This window comes from Balaenoptera musculus, chromosome 20 (assembly GCF_009873245.2).
Source record: "Balaenoptera musculus isolate JJ_BM4_2016_0621 chromosome 20, mBalMus1.pri.v3, whole genome shotgun sequence".
NCBI classification, from domain to species: domain Eukaryota; kingdom Metazoa; phylum Chordata; class Mammalia; order Artiodactyla; family Balaenopteridae; genus Balaenoptera; species Balaenoptera musculus.
Genome location: NC_045804.1, coordinates 48,482,348 through 48,510,137, shown reverse-complemented (window position 1 = coordinate 48,510,137; position 27,790 = coordinate 48,482,348). Strand labels below are relative to the sequence as shown.

At 57.8% G+C, this 27,790-nt stretch overlaps 2 protein-coding genes across 10 annotated transcripts in view; both read right to left on the bottom strand.

Moving 5' to 3' along the window:
• SPNS2 (sphingolipid transporter 2) overlaps window positions 1-7,667 on the bottom strand; it is a 35,620-nt gene extending 27,953 nt beyond the window's left edge. For all 9 annotated transcript variants that reach the window (XR_005017668.1, XR_005017669.1, XR_005017670.1 and 6 more), the window contains exon 1: window positions 7,129-7,667. Coding sequence is in view for 6 of the 9 variants with exons in the window: in XM_036835463.1 (XP_036691358.1) it covers window positions 7,129-7,498 (370 nt within the window). In the remaining 3 variants the exon portion in view is untranslated. The remainder of the gene's footprint in view (window positions 1-7,128) is intronic.
• An 8,814-nt stretch (window positions 7,668-16,481) lies between these two features.
• SPNS3 (sphingolipid transporter 3 (putative)) overlaps window positions 16,482-27,790 on the bottom strand; it is a gene marked incomplete at its 5' end in the record, with an annotated part of 67,796 nt that continues 56,487 nt past the window's right edge. The window contains 4 exons of the mRNA XM_036837810.1: window positions 16,482-16,858; window positions 17,780-17,951; window positions 18,052-18,150; window positions 24,235-24,300. Of these exons, the coding sequence (XP_036693705.1) occupies window positions 16,770-16,858; window positions 17,780-17,951; window positions 18,052-18,150; window positions 24,235-24,300 (426 nt within the window). The remainder of the gene's footprint in view (window positions 16,859-17,779; window positions 17,952-18,051; window positions 18,151-24,234; window positions 24,301-27,790) is intronic.

Genomic DNA, 27,790 nt, shown 5'->3' with positions numbered 1-27,790 from the left:
CCTGCCTACAGACCTGGGTCATCTGTCAGGACAGCTTAGTGGTCATCTCTGCAGGGACCATGAGGATGGGACCCCTGGCCCACAGCCTCAGCCCCTCAGGGAGGCCCCACCCCCTCCCTAGAAGACTTAAACTCCAGACTTGTCCCCATAAAGAGCACCCCATAGCACCCTTCCCTACCCAGGGCCCTGCCCACAGAACCCCCAGCCCGAGGCGAGCAGAACCACCCCCAGAGCTCAGAGAGCCCTCCCTCCCCATCCCCCCACCCCCATTCCCACCAAGCCTCTCTGCCCAGAGTGGGCGGGGACAGGCAGCGGGGCCTCTGGCCTGTGGTTCTGGTCTATCATTTGGGGCCAGCTTTCCTGGAACCAGACTCGGCCTTAGCAATTTGGGGGCTTTGCAGGGCCACTCCTTTCCCATCTCAGCCTCCCGGGCCCTGTTCTGGCTCAAGGACTCCCGAGACCAACAGGGGCCGTGGACAAGGTGGCCACACCCTTATCATGACCCATGGAGGGTGTGGCCTGTGTGGCCACAGACCCGGGATAAGTCCAGGGTATGGGGGGAGAGAGGGTGGGGAGAGATAAGAGACCTCAGAACGGCGTGGCTCAAGCCCACGAACCCTCAGCCTTCTCCCTGTGTGCTGCTCCAGTGGCCCAGGCGACCAGCGACTCCCGCCCCCGCTTCTCAGATGGAAAATTGAGACTCAGGGGGCGAAGGAAACAGGCCACAGAGCCAGGCAGGAGCCAGGCCGAGCAGACCCCTAAGCGCCCCGACCTGGCCTGTGCTCCCCACCGCACCCCAAAAAGCACCAGAAAAGAGGTTGCAGCCAGCCCCTTCCCAACATCCACACCAATCGCCCTCACCTGGGTGCTAGAAACAGTGTGTGACCAAGTAACACCCTCCCTCCCCAGGCACGGCCCTTTACAGTTTACAAAGCATAATGGTGCTCCTTGCTGCCTGGGACCCCATTTGCAAGTCCATGCTGGGCAGTGAAGGGACCGTGAAGACCCCACGGAGCTACCAGGCTGTGAGGGTAGACCCCAGCAAGGTCTCTGTGGAGGCAGAGAACTGAGGGCAAGGCAGGAGGCTGGGACCCCACCCCTAGCCTCCAAGCTCTGGCTAGTGCATCAGTCCTGCTACTTTCTTGCTCTAATATAAATGCTTCTGCCCTCTGCCATATCTTCCCTAGGGCTCCTTTCACCAACCACTCCCAACTACCACGAGAGGGCCAGGCCCACAGCAGACCAGCGTTCTGCTTCGCCCCACCTCGCAGTGTGACCTGGGACCAGCCCTTGGCCTCCAGTGCCCTACCGGCAGAAGAGACCAGACGAAGCCACCACAGTGCCCTCCTGCATGTACAGGAGCCATTCTGCCCAGCATGGGGCCAGGAAGCCCCATTGTCAGGGCTGCGGGCTGGGCAGACAGGGACCACATTGATCTCTGCCCCCCCTTCCTTCTCAGAGACATGAGGCCTCCAGCTCATTGTGTGCCCTAGTCAGGACAAAAGGGCAGCGCCGGCCACCACGAGAGAAGCCCCAGCCTCGGCTACAGGGGCCTGGTCCTTGTCCAGGGTCGTTCAAACCTACCAACGCCCCTTCAGCCCGGAAGGATGGGCTTTGGGGACAGGCAGGGCTGGGTCAACTCAATTCTGCCACTCAGTCGGCCAACAAGAGCCAAGCCCGTGCCAGCCCCCCACACATACTGGGGACACAGAGATGACCAGGCTCAGCCCACGTGAGGCTGAAGGGAGACAGTCACCCTCTATGGGGGTAGGTGCCGTGATGGAGGTGGACAGAGTGAGGGGGATGTGGGGAAGACTTCCTGGAAGGAGGGCAGAGACACCACGGAGACCTGGCAGCAAAAACTAAGGTTGGTCGCTGCAGCATCTAGGGAACAGTCCTGGGTCGTCCTGGAAAAGGGAGGCACAGGCAGAGCCAAGCTCCAGAAGACAAGAGTCCCTGAGACCAAGTCATGCACCCCATACTACCCTTGGGAGCAACACCTTGACCACAGAAAAAGAGGAACGAAATTATCTATTGTGGTTTCACGGCTCAGAGAGGGTCAGGATCTGCCTCAGGTCACACAGCAATTCTGATAAAGCCAGGAGTAGGAAGCTCAGCCCAGGAGACTGTCAGGGCCCAACCAGGAGCCCAGCCCCAGGGGCCTGGGGATCAAGACAGTGTCCTCTTTGCCTCCTTTGCTCTCATCCCCCTTCTACCCTCAGGATTTCAGGGCCCCACACCCAGGCAGAAACAAAGCCACTTCCTGTCTGGGGAAGGGACGTGGAACTCCTCCTCTCTGAGCAGCCTCACCCTCAGACCAGGCTGTACCCTGCAGCCTTCCTGCCGCATTCACACAGGGAAAACTAAGGCACAGGCTGCGCCAGTCACTGGCCCTGGGTCCCAAATCAAGGCAGTGAGTTTCAAAGCACTTCTCTGACAGGTCAACGGCACAGCAAAAATGCTGTTAGAACCAGCCAGAGAGTGGCCAAGGAGGAAAAAGGAGCAAGGAAATGGGCTGCTGGCGGTTAGTCACTGGGGCACTGGCATTCCAGGCCAGCCCAGCGGTGCACCTGGACGCTGACCCACCAGACAGGCATTCTGGAATGTGGCCCTGGGACACCCCGCCCTGCAGACCTTACATAGTGCTGACTTGGTGGTGGCCAGGGCAGGGCCGCTCAAAGGGACAAAGCCACCTGAGGGGGCAGGGCGGGAGTGGTGTTGATATCCTTATCGACAAAAATAGACACGGAGCTTGAGGACTGACCTGGCTTCTACACACTCAGGTGACTCTGTAAAAGGCCCAGAGCTTCTGTTTCCCCAACTGTCAGCTCTGGACAGCCTCAACCAAGCAGACAGAAAAAGAGCTAAAAGCCCGTGCCTGGCAGCCCTTCCTGCGCGGAGGCCAGGTGTTTGGGGAAGCCCCCAGTCCCTGCCAGGCCTGTGTTCCAGGCTGGGTCCCTGCACTCCTCTCTCCTTCTGGGTTTGTGTTAGTGAGTGGTTGCCATGGATACCGGTCTCAGCTTCTTTGGCAGAAAAGGACTCCCCCAGGGCAGGGCCCTGCCTCTCCTCACCAGCCCCTGCTCCACCCAATTTCAAGTGCCTGGTCTGCCAGGGGGCTGGATCAAAGGGAAAGAAACTAGGTCTCATGAAGAGAACAGGTGTCCCAGAGAAGTTGGGGGAGGATCTCAGCTTTCAAATAGTTATTCTCCAAACGTGAACAGGGCCTGCCCAGCTCCCTCTTGCTGGGCCTGGTTCCAGGAGCAGAATGCTGCCACCTACACCCTCAGCTCTGCTTCCATTTTACAGATGGAAGATTGGGAGCCCATGGGCACAGGCAGCTCCGGCACCAGGATGTAGAGCTGGTAAGAGGAGACTCAGGACCCTCGCCTGAGAGGCTCCTTCCTTCTCCTGACCTGGCAGCCAGGAGTGGGTTCCGAATGGAGAGTGGGTGGCTGCCAGGCTCGTAGGGGCCATGGGAGCAGGAGCCACGTGCCCCAGGGGAGCTCAAACTGCTGCTGTTAAACTGAGCTGAAACTCATCTGCCCAGAGGGCTTCTGCCCTGGCCAGCAGAGTCTCCGAGTTTCCAGGTCAGAAGCAGGGGGTATGCTCTGTCCTCCCCCTGAGAGAAGACCACACTGGAGGGTTCTGGTCCTGCTCCGTCCTGCCATGTGACCTTGGATAAGTTCCAGCATTCTCCCGGTGTCAGTGTCCTCATCCACCCAAGGAGGTAGGGGCAAGGGTTGAGAGGCAGTTTCCGGGCTACCTCACTGTCATCCAACTGAAACAATGCTCAGTAAGGAAAGCAAGAGCGGGAACCTGGCCCTTCTCACCTGCTTCTGAGGCCTGCTGCCCTCAGGGGGTTCTCATGGGGAGGAGGGGGAGAAGGAGGAGGAGGAGGGGGAAGAGGAGGGGGAGGAGGAGGGGGAGGAGGAGGAGGGGGCGGAGGAGGAGGAGGAGGAGGAGAGGCCATAATTAGCCAGATCACCGGGGGTGGCGCTGGGAATGCTAGGGCAGAGGCAGAACCTCCTGGAGTTCCCAGGATGGAGATCAGCCCTGGTGAAGAAGGGAGGGGTTTGCCAACGCTTCCTGAAAGGAACGTCAGAAACCGAGAAACAGGAGGGCGCAGTGGCCAGGGCACAGCTTGGGCAGAGCCATGGAAGAGCAGGGAGCTGACATTTGTGAAGCTCTCCTAGGAGCCTGGCTTAAGAGACATTCTCATTTATGCCACACACCCCGGGAGGTGGAGGGGAGGAAATGATCACCCAGAAGGCTCAGGAGACATCCCCAAGGTCACACGGCTGGGAAGTTGAAGAGCCTGGATGTGAACTCTGGCATCAAAGACTCTAGACCTTCACTGTCCACTGCGGTGGGCCCGAGCCACTGCGGCTGTTGGACACCTGAATAGCAACTAGTCCAAACTGACGTGTGCTGTAAATGTAAAACACACTGAGTTTCGAAACTCAGTATGAAAAGTAGGCGAACTATCCTATGAGTAGCTTTTATATTGATTACATGTTGAATTATGTTGGATATATTGAGTGGAATAAAATACATTATTAATTCACTTCACCTACTCTTTTTACTTTTTTAATGTGGCTACTAGAAAATTTTAAATTATAGCCGTGGCTTGCATTATATCCCTTTTGGACAGAGCTGGTCTATACCATGAAAACAGAAATGCACAGGACAGATTTAAAGGAAGAGAGTGGGAACTCACCCCATTTTTTGATGGGGGAGGCAGGGCCAGATGGTGAGGTTCTCAGGGATCAGGTGGGTGCAAATATCAAAGATGAATGAGCAGTGGAGTGTCTGCCTCCCCTCCTCTGTCCCAGCCGGACAGCCAGCAACAGGTGGACTGGGGCCAGGGATGACCATTCCCCTGCGGCCCCCCCAATCTCCCAAGATACATCAAGCCATAGTAGTTGCCATAGAGACAATAAATCTTCCTGAAAACTGAACTTGGCAGCAAGGGGGTGGTGGTAGGAGAATCTACCATAAAGAGAGAGGGAGGGAGCCAGGTTTATCCGGAGAGGAAATCTGTGTATGCTGTGTGTTGGGGGCAGGGTGGTGCATGGGCTCCCACCCTGGAGGGACAGGGAGGGATGCACAGCTCAGGCGGTGTTTGCACAGAGCTTTCCGGGCCTTCCTCCCTACTGCCCCACCCCCCCTTACCAATTCACCAGAAATTTCCTATCTTGTTCTCCCATTCTGACTCAGGGACGCAAGTGGGGGTGGAGGCAGATAAGCACCAGCCCTCCCTGATCCCACCGTCGCACCTCAGCCCCTAGCAGAGTCAGTTTCCCTAAGAATATCAGGGGGGGTGGTCTGGGGCATGAAAAAACAAATTGGAAAGTGTTACAGCGCTAGAAGCAGGCCATTTATTGCCCAGCTGAGAGGGTGAGAAACAGGCAGATCGAACACCAGCTTTGTCGCGCACTCTCCGGGCCATCTTGGACAAGGGCCTCGGTTTGCCCATCTATGGACAGAAGTCGATGTTGCACTAACTACAGGCCCCCCGTGTTCTCTGACTTCTCCCCACTTTAGGGTAGCACCTAAGCTCCCAGGTCCCAGGCAGCATGGCACATGTGTGTGCCATGGGGCTGGTGCACAGGGGCTGGTGCACTTGGGCGGTGCTGGGTACTCCTGCTCACCAGGCCAAAGTAAGAGCCCCTTGAGCTCGACCCGGAAACTGGTGCCACTGGTACCCACTTCCAACTCCCCGCAGGGAGGGTCAGAGAGATAAAGGGTTTTGAAAGTGGGAGTGGGGGAAGGCGGAAGCCTCTGCTCTCCCATCAGAGTTCCTCCTTCCACTTGACACAAAAGCCCATTCAACAGAGTGGGAGACTTGAGTCCTAGGGAAGGGGACCCAGGTGGCATATGTTTTATGGTTTAAGCCAGGGCTTGCCTCTCTCCATGGGTACAAAGTTCTCTTTCGAGTCTGTCCAAGATTCCCCCCTCTATCTTTTTTCTTTTTTTTTCTAGTTCCAGATTTTACTAAGCTGTGGTTAGGCCAGCATGCCAGGATGTCAGGTATCCAGTCACTGCTCTCCCATGGCAGAGAGCCCCCACATGCTAGCCTGGCCAAAGTCTCTTTCTCTCAAGGCTGCACCCTTCCCACCGAGGGGCAGCTCAATTTAGGGAAAACCCCTGTTCACAGGCACCCTCCCCCCGCCCCCCGCCCCAGAACTGTGGGAGGGGAGCGAGGAGACTGGAATCCCAGAACGCCCTTCCATCCCCAAAGGGCCTGAGGACCAACCACCTCACAAACGGGGAAACAGACCTAAACATAGGCTAAGACCGGCCCAAGGTCACACACCAAGCACAAGAGGGGAAAATCCGGGGCTAGAACTCAGTTGTTCTATCTACCTCTACCCCCTCCCCAAGGCTGATTCCCGGAGATGCTCACAGAGGATGAGGCAGCCCCAGTGGCCCGCGCCCTACCACAGGCCCCAAGCGACACAGAACAGGGGGAGGCATCTTCGGGCCTCTAGCCAGGGCCAGCTGCAAACCGCATCCTGGGTCCCCAGGCGCCGCGGACCCGCCCCGCCCCTCCCTCCGCTCCCCGCAGCCCCAAGCCTTTGTCAGCCACGCGCTCACACGCTCACACACACATCCGCGCCGCCCGCGAGCACACACTTGGTTTCCCCTGGCACACACCCGCAAGGGGCGCGCGCACTCGCCGCACGCACGCAGGGGAGTGGAGACGGCGGAGGAAGGAAGGAACTGACCGGCTACGGACCGACAAACAGCCTGGGCTGGGGGAAGGGGAGGAGAGGCCCGGGAACCTGAGGCTGGGGCGGATGGGCGCGCGGAGGCCAGAACGCAGAGAGACGCAAAGGAGACTCTCTCGCAGAAGAGGACAACGGATGGGACGTCAAGGGCTGGCGAGGACGCGCGGGCTACTCCAGGGGTGGGGACTCCCCCCTACCCCTGGCCCGGGGGTGCGGGGGCCGGTCCCTGCATTGGACCAGTAGATCTCAGGGCATCACTTGCCCAGTTGTGCCTGAACGGAGGGCCCTTAGGGACCCCACGAAAGGCTTGGATATAGGGGGCCTGGGACCGAAGGCTCCCCGAGGTACCTCGAGGCAGAGGGTCCTGGTTCTTGGGCTGGGTGGGGCACTCGCTCACCTGCTACGGTGTACCTGTCCAGGTAGTTGAGCACGTTGCCCAAGCTGAGGATGGCAGCGGCTGCCCCCCGCCCGCGGCCCAAGCTGGCTGGTTTGGGCTGCTGAGCGCCGAGGCCCTTGGCAGCGGCTGCGCAGCTGGGGGTGCTGGGGGTGCTGGGGGGTGCGGAAGGGGCCCGTCTCACGCTGCCCGACAGCGTCTGCACCTCATCGTCGGCGGTCGCCACTCCAGCGGCGCCCGCTGCCCGCGCCCCGCAGCAACCGCCACCGCCGGCCCCTCGCTGCGCCCCCCGGCGCCGGCGCCGCCGCTCCGCGTCCGCCTCCTCCTCCTCCGCGCCGCCCGCCGCCGCCGAGGCGCATTCCAGGCACATCATGCCGGCCGGGATCGGGGCGGCGGGGGGCGCGGGGGGCGCGGGGCCCAGCTTGGGCCCACTCAGTGCGTGTGTGCGCCGAGGAGCTGCCGCTGCACCATCCCGGCCGGGCCCCGTCGGCTCCTGCGCTCCGACCCCGGCTGCGGCGCTGCCACCGTTTCAGCCCGGTGCGCCGCGGTCGCCGCCGCTGCTGCTCTGACAGCTGCGGCCCGGCCCCGCCCACCAGGCCCGCGCCCAATCAGCCCCGGGCTCGGGCCACAGCCCCGCCCCGCACGTGCTGCCCCCGGGGGGGCGGAGGGGGAGGGCCGGGCCGCAGAGCCCCTCCCGCCCGACGGGGGCGCAGTCACTCTGGAGCCGCGCGGCCGCCGAGGCTGACGAGGACCCGGAGGGGGTTTGTGGGGAGCTACGGAGCTAAGAGTAGCGTCCGGGAAGCAGGACTTCCCAGCACCCACTCAGTGCCCTCCCTCCCCCCCGCTCCCTACCGCGGCGGAGACTCTGGGAGAGAGCTGAGGGCTAGACCTCAGGGCATACGGACATCCTGGAGAGAGGGTCTCAGACGGTTAAGTCAGGGGCGCGGGTAGGAGGGCCCGTGGCCGCTCCAGCAGCTACTCACCCGCCATGATTTAATCAGTTCAGGGAGGGCTGCGTAAGAACCAAGAAGCGTGACGGGTGGGGGGTTGGCCCAGGACCCAGGCCTCCACCAGTCACAGAAGGCTATGTCGCCCACCTCTCCAGGGAAGCTCAGATCCAGCCCCCTGCCTCCTGCTGGGCCCATTCCTGTGTGCACACCGAGACCCTACCCCTGCCCCTCAGAAAGGCAGCCCCTGGCAGAGAGAGCCAGGGCTCCAACCGGCCCCCTCCCCCACCCCCGAAACAGGGCATTGAAAGGGGGCCTTCTCTCCTGAGGGCACGGCAACGGGCAACCGCAAGCATCACACTTCAGCAGCGCACGACAAAGCCCTGAATGGGAGACAGGAGGCTGGGTCCTAGCCCAGTTCTGCCCTGGTGTGTGGCATGACCCTAGACAAGACCCCTAACTTTCTCTGGGTCTCAGTTTCTCCCTCTGGGGGTAGATAGGAGGATAGGATTTAAAGGGTCTGGAAGTCCCCCAGGTCCTCCCTTGGGGGAGCGGGGAGCCCTGTCTCCTGTGCAGAGTGGTCAGGTAGTTTCTGTATTCAGGGCCACAATCTCCACTCTCACCCATCTCAGAGGGGCTGTGGTTTTGGTAAGCTCCCTCCCCCATTCATTTGTTTGCAGCTTTGAAATGAAAATCCTGTACAGAGTGCTGAGGACATAATGTTAGAACTAGACAGAGCCTGGGAAACCAGAATTATTCACACACAGGTTCCAGGGCCCATAAATGACCCTACCATGGACATGCAGCCAGTTGGCAGCAGGGCTGGTGCTGACCCAGGTTGGTGCAATACCTTCGGCCTGGGCTGGGAGCTCAGTTCCCACTGCAGGCTGCTCCAGATCCCACATCCACGGGCAGGTGCATCTCGTGAAGGTGTCGGCCACAGTGAGTCATGGCATAGCCAACGGGTGACACAGCACAAGGCACCCCTCCCCACTCCCGCCCCACTGTCTCTTGTGAGCAGAGTTAATCCCCAAGCTGGTGTTTCTTGGCGCCTTCGAGGTGTATTTTAAATTCTGCAAAGTGACTAAAAATATGCTTCGTCGTGTTGGGTATGAATGACTGTGACGGGAGGGTTAGGAAAACAGATTTCATTCTGAAAGTTGCCTTGCTGCCTCTTTCCAGCTTGCTGAGCGCAGGCCTGCAAAGCTGGATGAGGGAAGTTCCACGGGGTGGCCCAGGATGGCAGGTGCTTAAACAGGGAAGGACAGACCTAGGAGCTCCATGGGGTTCGGACTGAGCCCTGGCACTGACTTTCATAACTGTGTGATGGTGCCAGCCACAGGACAGTGCCCAGCAGGGGGATGTGGCCAGCTAGGGGACCGTCCAGCAGTGAAGAAGGCAGAACCGTGGCTCTAAGCCCAACACCATGGTCCCCTTCCCACTCCCCAAAATTCCTCATCCTTTCAGCCACAGCCCTGCCCAGGGAGCAGTTTTAGGCCTTAGCCAGAAAGGGGAGCATTCCCTTTCCATGGCACTGCCTTTCCACCACTGAGGAGGCTCCGGAGCAGGGGAAAATTGGCAGAGTTTTGAGCCTTTCAAATTTGGGGGCCCTCTAAGCTGCCACCAAGCAAGCCAGCCATTCCCAGTCTGTGGGTTTTTCTGGGATTTTAACTCAAAGGCACTCTCTAGAGTGGGTCCTTAGGTGGGATAAGGGGCCACCAAAGGCACGGTGATGGGGAGGTCAATAAGCTCTTTGGGGCTGTATGGCCCTGGGCAAGTCACTGTGGCCTACTGAGAGCCTCTGGGACCATCAGCTATAGAACTTGTAGGGTTCTTATCTTCATCTCACAGATAAAGAGACCCAGGGAAGAGAAGTAATCTACCTAAGGTCACTAGTAAATGATGAGGCTTGCACTAAACCCAGGTGTGTCTACCCCCTAATCCAGTGTTTCCTCTACTGCCCCATAGCGACGCTCTTAGCTTCTCCAGGACAGAGCTTCCTCATCAGCGTAATGGGAGGCTGAACTCAATGATGGCCAAAGGGCCTTCTGATATTCATTCATTAGGTCTAGACCATAATTTCAAAACAAATGGGGCACATTTCACTAGTGGCCAGCGTCCCAAGGGCAAGTATATTTGGGAAATGGTGGGATAAACACAGAGAATTAGGTTTCCTAACTGAGGAGCTTTTCAGAGTCTTTAATCTGAGAGTGTACACTGGGAGTCTCCCATGGGGAAGTATAGGCTGCCATGTCCCCATGTGTACTAGACCACAGAACATCTCGTAAGATGACTACAGCTTTGCAGAACACGCTCTGAGAAACACTGGCTCCCCCACGGCTGCTACCTGGGAGCTCAGTCCACCTCCCCTCTGCCCATCTCCCTACACAGGAGTGTCTCCAGGGCTCAGCCTCAGTCTCCTCCCTGCTCACACGGCACACTCTCCCTTGGCAGCCTCTCACCCATGCTTGGGCTTTCAACAATTATCCACCTCCCTAGGACACCCCAACCTCCATCTCTAGATGTGGCCTCATCTCCAAGCACTAGGTCCATATGCAGTTTCCTGCACACTCCCCCCTAGATATCCCCCAGCACCTTAAACTCAGCACATCCAAGACTGAACTCATCATCTTTCCCCTAAACCTGCTCCCACCCAGTATCATTTATCTCTTGACAAATAGCAGCAGCATCCACATTGTCACTGAGCTGGAAACCTGGGAGCCACTTGGGACTCCTTCTTCTCCCTCAACTCCCACCTCTAGGGCCTGTCCATTTTTTCTCTTTAATATCTCCCAGTGTCCCAGTTGCTCATGGACTTAGCTCAAACCTCTCCATGTCTCACTTGGACCCTTTTAAAGATCAACACCACCTGTTCCAACATTCCCCTCCGGTCTTTTTCTTTTCTCTTTTTTTCAGCCACATGTGAAATCTTAGTTCCCCGACCAGGGATCGAACCCACAGCCCCTGCAGTGGAAGCGCGGAGTCTTAACCACTGGACTGCCAGGGAAGTCTCCCCTCTGGCCTTTTCTTCATATTTCTTGCCAGTAATTTTCTAAATCACACATAGAACCCTACCACTACCTTGCACAAAACTTCTCCATGGCTCTCCACTGCCTACAGGGTTAAAAATATCTAAGTTCCTAACTACGAAACAGAAACAGACTCACAGACATAGAGAACAGACTTGTGGTTGCCAAGGGGGAGGGGGGGTGAGGGAGGGATGGATTGGGAGTTTGGGATTAGCAGATGCAAACTATTATATATAGATTGGATAAACAACAAGGTCCTACTGTATAGCACAGGGAACTATATTCAATATCCTGTAATAAACCATAATGGAAAAGAAAATGAAAAAGAATATATATATGTATAACTGAAACACTCTGCTGTACAGCAGAAATTAACATGACATTGGAAGTCAACTATACTTCAATAAAATAAATTTTAAAAAAATATCTAAGTTCCTTAACATGATCTCCGATAACCCTTCATGACCCATGCCAATCTCCAGCCTCAGATCCTACTGCCCATCTCTCAAAATTACACTCGTCTACACTGAAAATTGATCTCCCTGAACTCGCTCATAGTTATGATACTTCCTGGAGCCCAGAGGAGTGGCAGGAATTGGGGGCAGTTGTCTCTAGTCCCCGCTCTCCCCTCAACACAAAAGCCCTTGTCCTACTAACACAACGATGGTTCAGGACCAAGGAGAGCGTCACCTGGGCAACCCCCTCCCCTGGCTTTTTAGCCCTGCTCTGCCTATGCTGTCTACCTAGGTCACTCCTCCCATTAGTCCTTCAGAAATCCAGCACAGCCATGACTTCCTCCAGGAAGCCCTCCCTGACCTGCTTGTTTAAATTGTCATTTCCTCCCCTAGGTTACTTGAGTAACCTGTGTATCCCTCCTCCATCACATCAAACTCACTGTGCTGATTATGTTTGTACATGAGTCCACCACTCCCCTCCACCAGCCCAACAACAGATCGTGAGCCTTAAGGGCCCATACGCTGTCTGATTCACTTCCGCTGTCCAGGACAGAGGAGGTGCTCAGAGAATGTTTGTGATTGAATGATTAAATGACATTTAGCAGGTGCTCAGTAAGTGTGTGCTGATTTGCATCATGTATCTGTTGCTCTGCGTGACTCAGAAACCAGCCAGATTCCTCTCCGGGCCCTTCTGGTAAAGGCATTTTCTCCCGAATTGACTCCACCCTCCATTAGCTTCCCTGTGCCATTTCCCTCCACCCTTTGAATACGTTCTCCACAGGTCACCACCCACAGGTAGGGAGAGGACACTTCCTCTCTGCTCCTGCTGTTGCCAAGCTGGGGACTTCTTGGAGCCCCTCCATCCCCCAGCCTGGGCCTGCCTCACGAGTTTTGCTCAGAACGCTTCGTCTCTGCCTCTCTCTCCTGCTCAGAACAGATGGCTCTGAGTCCCCACTAACACAGAAGTTCCTGTTCTGTCTTTTGAACATTCTTAACACTTTCTGAATTATAGATGCTCCAATCTCCTTTGATCATGGACTCAGGCTATCAGAAGTGAAGAATCCCTTGAAGGACACTGAGTCCAGCCTCTTCCCTGTCCCATGAGAGGCTGCATCTGAGAGAAGGCCAGTGGCCTGCCCAGGATCACTGTAATGGACACAGTCGTTGGTTTTTGTGGGGTTTGTTTTTTTTTTTCGGTCTTTTTTTCTTTCATTGATGTTTTATTTTGATGCTCAATGTCCATTTCCCTTCCTAAGTGCACCCTGGTTTCCTGGTCTTAATGGAGCTATAAATCAAGGCATGGGCATAGGCTCCAACTGGACTCTCTCATCCAGGGCTTTAAATCTTGAGTAGGGTGGAAAAAGAATAGGGAGAAAATGTCCCAATAAGATGGCCCAGGAGCCCTGGCTCCTGAATCTCCAATATTCCCATAGATTCTGTGAGCTCCTGAGGTCTTCAACAAATCCCTTTTTTTGCTTAAGATATCAGTCAGTTTCTGTTGCACGCCACCCTACAACCTTAACTGATGTGGTCACACAGAAGGAGCACGTGCAGTCCCATACCTCCCTGTGTCAGATAAGGCTTGGCTCCAGCAACCTCTGGTTGCCTCCTGCAGCTGCATTAAACCAGAAAGCTCACAGGCCCACCCAGGCATGGAGGAAAGATAGACTCTTCAGGGAATGAAACAGACTGATGTCTGGTGTTGCAGGGGGACAAGCCAGGATTGGGGTGACCATCTCAAGGCACGTGTTTAACCCTCCAAGCCTGAGGTCAGGGGGGAAGAAGAGTTTTCTCATCCAGACCCTATAAACACCTCCTCACATGCTCACACACCAACACAGAAATGAGCACGCACAGGCACATGCACACTGACCAAGCACACCTGCATACCTGGATGACACCTGGGAGCTGGAATGCAGCGTGTGTCCAGGAAGAGCAATTAACACATGATGTGAGCAGATCAGGTCTGAGGGCCTCGTCCTGCTCAGCAGTGTGTTCCCTCATCAACATTCCCAACAAGTGAGTCCAGAGTATCAGGGATTGGGAACACCCAGCAAGTGCCCTGTTGGCCAGAAAGATGTGTTCTATTGACCACTCCTCCTGCCTAGCCTGAGTGGCTGGGCTCTCAGAGACCTGTACCTGTGACCTCAGCACAGTGAGGTCTGAGTGACCAGCCCCAGAGAGGCAAGGGGTGGGAGCTGAGTACAGCTGGGGTTGGGTTGCTTGCAGAACAGATACTGGTCTCTTCCTCCCAGAGTCTACCAGCGCCCCCCCTGCTCCTGCCCCGCCTCAAAACACTTTGGATGATAACATAGTATAAACTCCTGGTGAGGCATTTTGTCTAGCTCAGTCCCAGAAAGCACCACCTTGCCCTGCCTGGCAACCCAAACCCCAGAAAGCACTTGAGTCAGAAAGAACTACCCTGATGACAGGATTCAAGCCCCAGCTCCTCAGCTGGCATCAGAGCCCTCTGGTCCCAGCCAGTCTCTCCTGCTTCCTCTCTCTCCCCCAAAACACACATACCCCCTCCTTTCTGACCACACCACACCTCTCCGTGATTCATCACATATCTTCTGCCTCACCCCCTGTACCTTTGCCTGTTCTATCCACCAGGGATTCCCTTCCCCACACCTTCTCTGGCTATTTACCAGCTCCTAGGCCGACTCCTCAAAGCTTCTGAGGGATGTAACCCCTTCTTCTGCCCATAGGTGTGCCTCACTTGGCCCAGCCAAATGTTTCCCTGTTCCTTCTGGGGCTGTGAGGTCCAAGGGCAGGGTTGGAGTCACTGCCCAACACCAAGATGGGCACCCACTGGTACCAACGCATGTTTCTGGAACTGGCATAAATGAGGTTTCTGATCTTTCGCCCCAGCCTGAGGACTCTGAGGTGGGAGAGGTGGGGGTAGCTGATGACTCTTGGGAAGCCCCTGCCCATCTCCTGGGAGCTGAATCTCACAGGGGTCCTCCCCAGGATTGTAGGGAAGAAGATCCTGGAGCTGGGCTTCTGTGGACCTAGACCCAGCCCGTGAGAAATCACACGAGGTCTAGGTTAGAAAAATCACATGCAACACACCTCTTAAATATAGCTGGGGAGCCTGCAGCTCAGAGAGGACAGGAAGTGGCCCGGGTCACACAGCCAGTGAATCCCGCACAGACTGACTGCCTCCTTCTCAGAAGAAACCAAGTATGATACTGTGATTTCTAATAAGAAATATATATTTGGTCTTCATCCTGTTTCTGGCACAGAGCTCCTAAAACCCTTGGAGTTTCCTAGGTGATGAGAGCCCTGAAAGTGTCTTTCCTTTGTTAAGGAGGTGACTTTTGGGACTCACCTAAGGATAGGCTGCTTGCCAGAGAACCAGCCTTGTGATTAGGTTGGAACTTTCAGTTCCACCACCCCCGCCAACTACCTCCAGGGAGGGGAGAGAGGCTGGAGATTGAGATCAAACGCCAGTGACGATGATTTAATCAATCATGCCTAAGTAATGAAGCCTCCGTAAAATCTAAAAGGACTGGGTCCGGAGAGCTTCCGGGTTGGTGAACACGTGGACATCTGGGGAGAGTGGTGCCTGGAGACAGCATGGAAGCTCCACGCCCTTTCCCCATCCCCTGTCCTATGCATCTCTTCCATCTGGCTATTTCTGAGCTATACTTTATAATAAACTGGCAATACAGTGAGTAAATGGGTTTCCTAAGTTCTCTAGCACATTAATGGAACCCAAGGAAGGGGTTGTGAGAACCTTGGATTTACAACTGGTCGCAGCCTGGACTTGTGATTGGCATCTGAAGCGTGGCACAGGGGTGGCAGGGACAGTCTTGTAGGACTGCACCCTTACCCTGCGGAATCTGATGCTATCTCTGGGTAGACAGTCTCAGAGTCGAGTTGAATTGTAGGACCCCCAGCGGGAGTCACAGAATCGCCTGGTGGTGTGGGGACGGCGCCCCTCCCCCGCACCACACTGTAACTGGGTGCAGAACCCTTACCATGCATCCTCATGAATCCTTTCTCTCCTAACCTCGGGGCCAGCCGTTTCAGGAGCGCCAAGCATCAGATCGTGGGTGCAGGGGGAGGTCACCCTGGTGACGGCTGCTCCTGAGCGGGGGCTGAGACTTGGGGGTGAGGGTGGCAGGTGCGGACTGAACGGGAGCTTCCAGCTCCTGGAGCCTGTCCCACCCAGCATAAGGGGCAGGGGGGACACCACAGGGGGCAGGGGTGGAGCAAGCAAGGGTCGGGGGTGAGTGTGAGTCTGGGTCACTGCTCTGCCCACAGCTGCTGGGAGACAGGCCCAGCCTGGCACACCGAAGGCGGCGATCAGCAAGTGAACGGTGATTGCCTGGCTGGGCACCAGGGCAGGGGAGACCTGCTTAGGCTCACGGCAGAAAGAACATGCTTCCCCACTGCTGCCCGCCTGGAAGCTGTTGATCTCCTGCGGGGCCCCCTGCGCCCAGCTGCTCCGAACCCAGGGGCAAGTATGAGTCCCAGCGAGCCGGCCCTACCCGTGGGGGCGGAGGCCGGGATGCAGAGCAGGGCCCTCAGGCACAGCCATGCCAGCCCCCCAGCGTGGGTCTGTGCAGGCCTGGGCACTCCTCTGAGTGCCTCCTTGGTTCCTGCAGCCACACTCCCACACCAGCACTGGAGTAGAAACCTCTTTTCAAGACTACTGATTCAGCCCCCACTTTAGTTCAGAGGGCGAACGCACGCAGAGGGCTGCCCTGTGCCCTCCTGACCCTGCAGACTGGGGAACCTGGGTCAGAGCAGGCGGTCCAGGGTGGGGACGCCCAGAGACCCAGGCTGAGGAGCCCTGCATCCTTGGCCCAGACCGCCCACCTCCTCGTCTCCTGCTTCTAATCCCAGCAGAGACACCTTGAGGCTATAAATAACAAGATTGTCTAAAGGCCTATATCCACAGGCTTTGTACTGGCCACACTTTAATCGGGCCCGCTGGCAGCCAGGCTGAGGACCCCGGGCTGGCGTGGCCTCGTGCTGGGTGCAGGCACAGGCTCAGGCCTCCCACCGAGGGTGCTGACAGCTCAATTCCCAGCCCAGCCACAGGTGCTGCCAGCTCTCTAGCTGGGAGCGAAGAAGTGGCAGGTGCAGCTTGGCCAGGGTCCCGGAGCCGCAGTCAAAGGTGGGCAGAGGCACTGATACAGTGGAGGCCGCCCAGAAGGGTGCGAGCAGGGTAGGTGGGACCTCCTCGCTGCAGGGCAGGGGCCTCAGGGGTCCTCTGGGGAGGCACCTGTGCTAGGAAGCAGGCGTTCACTCTCCACGGCCTTGCTGTCCACGTCCTGGCTGTCGGGGATCCCTGTGGGAAGAAATCGCTCAGCCAGCCCCAGAGGCAGCAAAGGTGTTTGGGGACGAGGCCTGGGCACAGTCTGTCACGAAATCCTCTAGCTTCTGTTTTCACAATAAATTCCAGATCCAACCCGTTCTCCCCACCTTCAACGCCACCACCATGGTCCCAGCCCCGCTGCTCTCCCCTGACAGCTGCAGGGCCTCCTATGGCCTCTCTGCTTCAACACTAACCCCCTACAGTCTGTTCTCAACACAGCAGCACCAGAGTGGTGCTTTTAGGATGTAAATCAGACACCTTGGGGCTTGTGCACTGGAAACCAGAAAGCGGCTCCCACCTCACTCTGTGTAAGGCCTCAGTCCCTACAAAGGCCCCCAAAGCCCCCATGCTCTGGTCCCATTACTGTCACCCTCGTCCCAACCACTGGCCCCCTTGCTCCTGCTCCAGCCACACTGGCCTCCTTGCCAGTCCTCAAACACATCAGGTCCATTCCTACCTCGGGGCCTTTGCACTAGCTTTTCCCCCAGCCAGGAGCACCTTTCCCCAGATAGCTGCATGACTCAGTCCCCGCACAGTACGGACCTCTCTGACCACCCTTTCAAAAACTGCACCCTGCCCCCACCTGTTCCTCTCTCCCCACTTTCCTGCTTTATGTCTCTCCGTAGCACTTATCACCTTGAACATACTCTATCTTTTACTTCTTCTGTTTGTTTCTTGTTTGTTTCGCTTCATGGGGGCTCGGACTTGGTGTTCACGCCCCAGCATCTGCAACCTTGCCTGGCACATAGCAGAGACGTAATAACTACGGGTGAATGAATGAATGAATGAATGAACAAATAAATAAACTAGCCAGGGGCTCAGCGGGTGGGTGGTGATCCTTGCTCCTATAGGGTCAGCCCTGAGCCTGGCATGGGTGCAAGGCGGCAGGGGTACCTGTGCCTGGCTGCCGGGCCTGGGCCTGGTCTCTCTCCAGGTGCAGTGCAGTCAGCAGGAAGCAGCCGCCACCCAGGGCGATAATGAAGGCGCAGCACAGGAAGCTCTGTTGAAGGCTGAGGAAGCGCTGCAGGTAGGAGTCGAGACGCCCGGCCCGCAGGGCGCTGGAGATCTGCAGAGGAGACAGGCTGGGTCTGTCGGGCCCACCAAACCAGCCTCCAGGCCTTCAGGTGCACTTCCTCCCTGGAGCCCTGCCATCCACCCAGCCTTACAAGTCCAGTGAGGTAGGGGCTGCCGGCATCTCCCAGGATGTGGCCCACTGTGATCTGAAGCGCCTCTGCTGTCCCCCGGCACCTGGGTACCACCACGGACTGCAAAACACAGAAGCACCAAGGGAGCTCTCCAAGCGAGGGCAAGGAGTAGGTGTCCCCTCACGCCCTCTTCTGTCCCCCGGCTGCCAAGGACCAGCCTGGCGGGGTGACAGGCTGGCCAAGAGAGTGGGATGGCAGGGGGTCGACGACCCCAATGCCTGAAGCCCCATCACTGAGGCATCAGGTCGCTTGGAGGCTCAGGAAGGCTCCCTGGTCCCCTGGGATGGAGCTGCCAGGCCCCTGATGAAGGCCACCCCTCTTGAGGGTTTGCTGTTAAATCAGGGCGACCAGGCATGGCTGTGACAACAGTGATGGGGCAGGTGTGTCCCAGCTCAGGGGCCCAGAAGGCAGTAGTGTGGGCTGTGGGGTGAAGAGCGGGTGCACAGCTAGGCACCTGCACGTGTGGGCACCTGGGCGGGGTGGTGTGGAGGGCTCAGCCCCCATCTCAAGAAGCCCCTCTGGGCAGAGACCAAAGGCAGCCTTGCTGAAAAGGCCCACTTGGGAGGTTAAGAATATGAATTCCGGAGTCAGATTGTCTGGGTTCCAATCCCACACCCCCCACTCACTAGCTGTGTGACTTTGGGCAAGTCACTTCACCTTTCTGTGCCTCAGCCGCCTCATCCCCATATGGGGATAATAATGGTACCTACATAAAGGGTTACTTTCATTATCGTTCCTCATCTGATACCTGGAGGACATCAGGCTGAAATAATGCCCTATGATTCTAAGGGGCAGAAAGCTTCCAGGCATTTGAACATGCTGTGCCTTCTGCTTGGCAAGCCTTCCCCTCTCTGGTCCAGCTGGAGCATCCCCATTCGGCCTTCAGGACTGACCTTTGGGTCACCTCCTCTGTGAAGCCTTCCCAGAGTTCAGGTGCCTGCCCTGAGCTCCCCCAGCTCGTGTGCACCCCTAACTGAAGGCACATCCCCCTCAGCTGGAAGGGTTCCTGGTCCTCCTCCCCTTACCCTTACACTGTCCAGCAGCAAAGCTCCTGCCTAAGTTCTCTTGGGGTCCCAGGGGTTCAGCAAGGCACCAGGCACAGAGGGGACTAGCTGAAAGTTTGCCAACTAAGTAAGTCAAGTAGAACCATCTTGGAGACTGGTCTCAGGAGAGGCCCTGCCAGAACCCAGGGCTGCAGCAGGGGAGGGGAGGGAGGCAGGAGGTTCAAGCAGAAGCCACACGGTCCCACAGTCCCAACAGAGCAGCCACAGGGAAACTTCCCACCCCAGAGCCTTAGCCCCAAGGCCTAGTTGTCCATAATCTGGGCCCATCAGAGAATAATAACAATGATAATAATTATTATTATAATAATTATTAACATTTATTAAATGCTTCCTGTGTGCATTTTCTATATCTCATATACATATATATATTTTATATATCCACTCAACCAACCCATGAGGGAGATACGATTACTATCTACATGTTACAGATGAGGAAACCCTCCACAGAGAGGGTGAGTAACTTGCTCAGGGTCACCCAGCCAGGAAATAGCAGGGCTGAGATTTGATGCCAGGCCTTCTTCTCCAGGGTCTGACCTTTGACCATTCTGCTGTTAGAAGCAAGGAGGAAACTTTCCAGCAATATTTATGCATTTTTTATAGAACATTTGGAAAACAGTGAGAAGAACCAAGAGGACAAGCTCACCCCTAGCCCCGAAAACCGGTAACTGGCAGCAAGAGCAGGGAAGGGAACTCCAGACAGCGGACGGTGTGAGCCAAGGTGTGAAGGCCACAGCCCGGGGACTGGAGAGAGGGGTTTGTGGGTGGGCAGGGCAGAGCAGCGAGAGTCACTCTTGAGGGTGACCGGCTGGTCCCAGAGTCACCGGCGCTGAGCCACTCTGTACAGGTGGTGAGACAGGCCGGGCCTCCCACCCATCACCTGGACCTGCCAACAAGCCTGAGAAGGAACTGACCACAGCTTTGCACCTTCCCCAAGTGCTTCCTTCTCACCCCATAATTATGTGATTACTCACCGGTGGTTCTGGGCAGAAGGGCAGGGCCTCCTCGAAGATGGACTCTGAGTGTCCAGAAAAGTCCATGCAGGGGCTGGTTGGACCCTCCCTTCCTCCCCTCCCAGGAACTCCAACCTGCGGGACCTGGACCAGCCCCTGATGCCAGTGGCGGGAGAGGTAGGTCTCCCCCTGCCTGTTCTGGGTCCCCGGGGTCTCCATGTAGCCAGGGGCCAAGGCTGGGCCCCACCAGCAGCTGGAGAGCCCAGCAGGTAATTTTAGAAGTTTAGAGGCTTTTGGGATCCCCAAACTCCAGGCTCACTCTATTCCGAGACAAAAACCCCTCTGTTTTTGACTCGCCCTTCTTAGAAGAGCTGTTGCCTTTATACCCAGGGGCATAACCAGCGCCAGTCAAGGGCGTGCATCAGGGAGTGCGGAAAGTCGGTCACCGGTTCCTGCACCAGTCACCAGGTGCAGACTCCTTGGCGGCCTGCCTCACGTTCCCCACTCAGCCCCCCCACCCAGACACCCCTGGGAGGGTGAGACAGACAAGTGAGCAGACAGCTACCTAGGGGCAGCAGGCAGGGCAAGGAAGCACGGAGACCGGACAGGGGGAGAACAGGAGGGTGAGGACCCCGCAGGGGGAGGGCGTGGCGATGTGCTGAGGAGGTGGGAGGTGAGCCTGGTGGCGGATTTCCAGCACCCTGGAGGACAGACCTGGAGCGAGTCCCCCTTCTACCCTACTACCCACGGCTGGCTGGCGGTGGGTAAGCTGGAGCGGGGCCCAGACAGACAGCAGGCTGGGGAGGGAGCCAGAGACCCCATCAGTAGGTCTGGGGAAGCAGGGAGCTCATCTGGGGAGACACACTCTCCAGCCTTCCAGGAAGCAAGGCGCTCCGAGGCCCCGCCGGGCAGGAGGAGGGTGCCGGAGGTGGGTCTTGGCTGTGACGAGCCAAGGTCCTTTTTATTAACTGACCCACCAGGAGGTAGGGGCTTCCCAGCGTGCAGAGAGTGAGCTCCCCGTCAGAGAGTAGGTGAACAAGGGGAGGGACTGCACTAGTCAGAATTTCGCAGAGGCTTCACGAGCTGGGGAGCTGGCCCCACTAGACCAGTGTTCTCCAGTGTGTTCTGAGGAAAGCTCTACCGGGATCACGCAGGACATTCGAGAGCAATGCAGATCCCTCGACCCAACATGGACCCAACTGAATCAGACTCTGAAGACAGAGGGCCTGGAAGCTGAATTCGTAACAAGCTCCCCCAAACCTGATTCTTATGCTCAGTGAAGTTTGAGAACCACTGAAGAGCCCCTGAGATCTCTTCCCCAGAGAGAATCTGGATTCTCCTCCTTGTGGATAAGCAGATCAAAGAGAGCCGTGTCCCTGAGGCAGGACTGACATGGGGCCACGGAGCCCACAGCAACCCCTCAGGAACGTGCGTGATACGGGCTCAGCTCACTCTGCCCGCGTAGCCTGGGCGTTAACCGGTAGGTAGGTACCACCTTTCTACCTACTGCACACTTGAGCAAACCAAGGCCAGCCAGAGAGGCGCAGGGCTGGGAGTGGAAGCAGGGGGACGGTTCCAGAATCCTGGCTCCTGGGCTCTGCTGCCCTCTCACCTTCTGTGCTTCAGGAGCAAGGGCAGCCAGCAGGGACCTCCCTGCACTTCCTGCCACACCAGTGTCGCCACACTTCCTGCCCCTGCCTTGCTCCAGGCTGCTTCCTCCCCAGCCCCATCCCACCCACTGCTGGCCTCTCTCCACCCATCTCCCCTCCGGCCCCCTGGAGCCTGCTCCTGCCTCACCTCTAGAAAAGCAACCCCAGCTACCTGTGACCTGCCAACTCCAGCTACCACCCCCTCTCTCCTCTCTCCCCTGCGCAGCTTCTTACGCTCCAGGTCACGTCACCTCCCACCCTTCCGCACCCTGCCCCCCGCTGCCGTCTGTCTGCCTTCCACCCCACAGCTGGGAGCCCCCCACTGCCGGAGACCACTCCCCCCTGGAGCCTTCCCCCTCTCTCTGTCAGGGGACTGAGCTCCAAGAACCGCAGGGACTGGTCCAGCTCCGGCCACCGAAGTGTCACAAGGCTGTCCTCCACTGAGGGGCTTTGGGAAGGTGGGGAGGCAGGGGAAGGGGGGCTAGAAGCCCTCCTGGGATGACAGGCCCCACTAAGCTTTAGGGGCTGGAGGCCTCCAAGCCAGGGGAGGACCATGGGGAGCACTCAGTAGGCTGGATCATGCCCAGCCCGGCCCCTGGGCAGTGCCAGCCAGCTCGCCAGCAGACCCAGATGGCTCAGACTATGGCTGACTGGCCCCCTCACCCCTCCTCTCCTGCCCCCAGCCCACACAGAGCTCTACAAAGAGCCTGGCTCTGCCAGGTTAATCATCTGCAAACACAGACACGGTGGGCGGGGGGTGGGGGACACACGGGCGCAGTCTTCACATATCTGCAGCGCTGCCATGTGGAGCAGGGAGCAGGCTGGGGGTGGGGACGTGGAGGGAGCTGCAGGGGGCAGGATTCAGAGGACAAGTGGGCAGCCCCACTCAGGACAACGTTCACCTGGGACTTCCCTAGCGGTTCCACACTTCCAATGCAGGGGACACGGGTTCAATCCCTGATCGGGGAAGTAAGGTGCCACATACTGCGCAGCTCGGCCAAAACAAAACAAAAAAAGGACATTTGCCAGCACGATTCCATATACCGAGGGCTTTCCTTCAGGCTATCTTGCTTACCCCGCCAGGCTGGTTATGATTACCCCTTTTTATAGACAAGGAAACTGAGGCCCAAGGCCATTCAGCAGGTCTATGGCTGAGTCTGGGGATGGAGCCCAAGTCTCCTGCCTGGAGGGAGGAAAAGAGAAGACCCGCCAGCCCTGCAGCTGATACACCCACCCAGGAGTCAAAGACAGGACAGCCCTGTCTACATCCGCTGAGCCTGTGCCAAGAAGAGGGCCAGAGCATCTAGACAGACAGTGAGCCTCCCGTCCACAGCAGTATTCAAGCAGGTTTTGTTGGCTAATTAAATGACTACACTTCCCCCCAGCCCTTTCAAACTCAGATTCCAGGACGCCAGGATTTCTCTGGGAGATGGAAGATGAGAAAGTAGGAACCGCTGACTTGCTATCAGAATCCCAGCCAGCATTCTCTGTGCCAGGCACAGGGCAAAAGCTTTACATGGATAATCTCATTTCACCCTCACAATAATCCAGGAGGTATTTTCATCCCCATTTTCCACACAGGGAATCTGAGGTTCGGCGACACAAAGTGACTTGCCTAGGTCACACACAGCTAGTAGGTGGCAGAAGCAGGGCTGAAACCCAGGTCTGTTTCCTGAATCCAGGTTCGTGCCCCTGCACTAGACCCCCCTTCAGGACAGTTCTCAGCCGACTGCAAGCTGCTCTGGTTCCCTCATGCCCACCCAGCCCTGGACTGCCAGGAGGCAGGAGGAGGGCTCTTGGGGTGTCCCCAGGTCTGGGACCCTGTGTAATCCACAAGGGCACAGCCCTTCAGTGTTCAAAAAATTTCCCGGCACATCTCCTAGAAGGAGGCAGGGAGGCTGGACGGAGAGTGTGAGGCTCAGGGAGGGTCCTGCTAGACTCTGGACCTAGCAGTCATGGGGTCAGGATAGCATCAGGCCTCATTATAGCCTGAGCCGGCCCCTTGCCTTGCAGCCCATGATATGGGAGCTGGGGAGGCCTGGACCCACCTGGGCTCAGTGGCCCTGAAGTCCGGCATCCCTGTCTGCACACCCAGAGTGGAGGCCAAGGAGCCTGCTTGCTGAGAAGTGCAGTCAAGAAAGAGGGAGGGAGGCCTGGAGTCAAAAAGCCCGGGCCCCAGTCTTGACTCAGTGCCTCTGCAGGCTGTGTGACCTTGGTTCAGGCACCTGCCCTCTCTGAGCCTCCATTTGCTCATCTACAAAATGGAAGTGATGGTCAAAGGATATGTCTGAGACTGTCAGGGAGGCCCCTGGTCCAAGGTGACTGTTCATTGACCTTGGTCCCCTACCCCATGGTCTCTGAAGCCCCTCCTGACCTCTAGGCCACTCCACAGCAGAAGTCCAGCCCTGAGCAGGACAGACTCCAGCTGCCCCTGCTCAAGAGGCCCCAGGACCAGCCCTCCGTTCCGACTCCCACACCTACCAGCAAGATGTCAGCAACCACCGCCCAGTTGCAGGACAGGAGCAGCTCCCCGAGGGCCAGGAACACCTGTGAACAAAGGGTGGCCGGGATGAGGCTCCCTGGATCTCAGTCACCAGCCCCTCCCCACGCTGTTTCTTCCCACCTGTGGAGAAGGAGACTGAGGCTGCCCAGAGGAAGGACCCACCGAGACTTACTGGGGTGGGTGAGGTTTGCAACTGTTTTCCCAGTTGCGGCAGCCTCCAGAGTGGGTAGACATTCCCATCTGGGCAGACCGGCAGCCGTGACCCAGAGAGGAGTGCCAGGGCCCGGGCCTGGGAAGAGCACTCCCCCTGATGGACGGCCCCCAGGGTCTAGCCACTGAGGTCACCCAGGGAGGCAACCAGGACTCCCAGGTCACGTTTAAAGGTGGAGAAACAGGCACTTCCCTGGTGGTCCAGTGGGTAAGACTCCGCGCTCCCAATGCAGGGGGCCCGGGTTCAATCCCTGGTCGGGGAACTAGATCCTGCAGGCATGCTGCAACGAAGAGTCCACATGCTGCGACTAACAAGTCCACAGGCTGCAACTAAAGATCCCATGTGCCGCAACTAAGACCCGGCACATCCAAAATAAATAAATAAAATAAATAATACATAAAATATTTTTTATAAATAAATAAATAAATAAATAAAGGTGGAAACAGAGGAGAACGGCCCAGGGCTTGCCCAGCCTCCCCCTTGTTCCCCTAAGGCCTGTGTACACTAAGGAGGTGCCTACTGCATGCCAGCCAGACTGCCCAGTCCAGGCCTCCTATCAACAGCCCCTCCCAGGCCTTCCCCTTCCCAGACCCCGAGAGCAGCACCGGGAGGTGAGCAAGGCTGAGACGGTAAACTGTGCCCGGGTCAGGGCCAGGGCTTGTCTGAGGTTGCCAGCTGGCCCAGGGCAAAGCCATCCTGAAACACGAGGCTTCCGGCCCCCGTCCAGCGCCCACCCCCACCCCGGGCACCTGTGGGGCTGGGATAACCTTGTGTGCCCACCCTCTGCCTCGCTACCTGGAGGCCGCTGTGTGCCTGTCTCTCCCAGCTCCCTGAACCCCCTACCTCGTGCCAAAGGATTAGGACAATCCTCATTCCACTCTCTCAAGAAGAGTTTAATGAAGCAGCAAGAAGGAGGGGAAAAGTCTCATTTGTCAGAGCTTCTGAGGGCTTATTGCTGGAGTGGAATTCGTCATTCCTGGAGTCACGGGGCTGTGCCTGGGGCAGCCCAGGCTCTGGATCCCAAAGGCCCACGAGCACCCAGGACAGAGGAACCGAAGGGCCACTGCCTGCACACTGACTGCGCGCCAGGCACGTCCACTTCTGTCACCCATCCAACTCTCAGCCGCCTCCTAAGACGCGTATCATTACATCCACTCCACAAATGAGAAGACTCAGGCCCAGGGTCACACATCAAGCCACTTTCTGGTGAGCCCCTCTCCCCTGCAGCCAGGTGAGGGACAGAAAGCTGTCGGTGAGGTCGGGGGGAGACTCCGAGAGGCCCCAGCGACCACAGTGCTGGGCGAGGCCGGCACGAGGGAAGTCAGAGGAAAGCCCAGGATGGGGAGGGCTTCCAGGTGGAGGTGGCATTGAGCAGAGCCCCGAAGGATGGGCAGGATCAGCATGGGTCTAGAAGAGCCCCAAGGCCGTGCCAGGCAGAGAACCCTAGTAAGCAGGGGCGAGGAGGCTGGAAGGCGCCCACCAGGCTGGGCGGGCAGGAGTGTGGCCCAGGGCTGCGGAGGGAGGGACGGTAGGACCCACTGGGGAGGGGGAGCAGCGGGTGTCTTCTCCCAGTCTCACCAGCCCTTGGCCCTCCACAGACTGGGGAACGCTTGAGGGCCGGGCGGGCCTCCCTCTGGGCCCAGGGCTGGGCACCCACAGGGGTGGGAATCAGGAAGTGGCCAGCTGGCGAGTCTTAGGCGGGGCCCAGGCAGGCTGCAGACCCGCATTCCAGCCCCACAGGGTCTGCCAACCCAGCCTCCTGGGACCAACGTGAGGGCAGCTCACACCCATCCTTCCCTCGACTCCCACCTCCACCAGGACTGCCAGGCCACTGCCCTCCTCCCACTTCCAGCTCAAAGGCGTCCTACCCTCCATAGCCGGGGGAGCCAGCCACACGGTGCCTGCTCTCTGCGGGTGCTGCGGTCTCCCCGCTGCTGCCCCACACCCACGGGACATGCTGAAATACACCTTTTCCTTCCTCCAGCTGGAGCAGGGTGGATCCTGACCCCAAAATAGGGCCGATCGGAGGGAGGCTGCAGCCACAATGGGGCCTTTCAGGCTGAACAAGCTGCCTGAGGATGCCAGGTTTCCTCAGACACACCTGGAAACCCACCCCAAGCCACCAAATCCCCGCCTCCACGCGGAGGCTTGGAGGGGCGAAAGGCCCAGCTGGGAAGAGGCCACCTCCTAATCCCGTAATTACAGAGTCTCCCGAGGCGGCTGCCTGGGCTCAAGGAGGGACACCCCATCAAAGAGGTGTGACCCCCCCTGGAGGGACACTCCATCAAAGAGGTGTGACCTGGCCATGTGGGGCCACCCTTGGAGGTCACCACCCTCTGCGCCTTGGTTTCCCCAGCGCTACAACGATGGGGTGGCCCAGCGCCCCGGCAGCCCCCTCCACCACCAACAGCCTTTGCTTTTAAAGCTGCGAGATAACTTCAGTGGGTCCCACAGGCTGCGTGCAAATCAGGTCTGAGAAGCCCGCGGCCTCCACAACTAATGCAGACTTGCGTTCCGCAATTAAAAAACGAAACAAACAAGAAGGGCCCTGGTCTGAAGTTAAGTCACATGAAGAATGTAGCCAGCAGACTGTTCAAAGTTCCTCCCACACGGGCCCCTCAGCCCCCCGGACGCCCTCTTCTGCACGGCCACAGGCCCCTCGCACTGACCAGGTCCCCAAACCTGCTCTCTCCTCCTGGCCCCCACGTCACTGTCCTCGCCCAGGGTGCTTGAGGTAGCCAAGATACAGGCCTCACCCACAGGCCGGCGGCCAGACACGGAGAGGGGGAGGCGGGGGCTCCTACATGCCGTGCTCGCCTTCGCACCCCTCCAGACACCGATTCCTGTCCCTTCTGCATCCTAAATGTCCCTCAGATCCGCCCCCTCCTCCCGGCCACTGCTGCTGGCCTGGTCCAGGCCTCCCCCCTCCCTCCGCCTCTCCAGTTTCCCAGGCCCCACCATCCCTCCTGACAGCAGCCCCGGAGGGGACTTCCGAAAGGGAAATGGGAAATCTGCCCTTGTCCCCTTAGTGCCTGTTCATGGTTCCCTGCACCCTGACTCCGTCTCCCTGGGTGATAGGGCCTGGGAATGCCGCCTGAGAAGCGTGGAGCCCCTCAACCCCTGGCCTTTCCATTTCAGACTCAAGAGGATTTCCCCCTCGAGTTGGGGCGGTGATGATGCATATTTCTGGCTTTAGTCACCCCGGCCAGAGAGGCGTAAACACACACACACACACTGACACACGCACATGCACTCACATAACACACAACCACACAAGCACGCACAGACACGTGCATCCTCAAGACCTCACACACACACACACA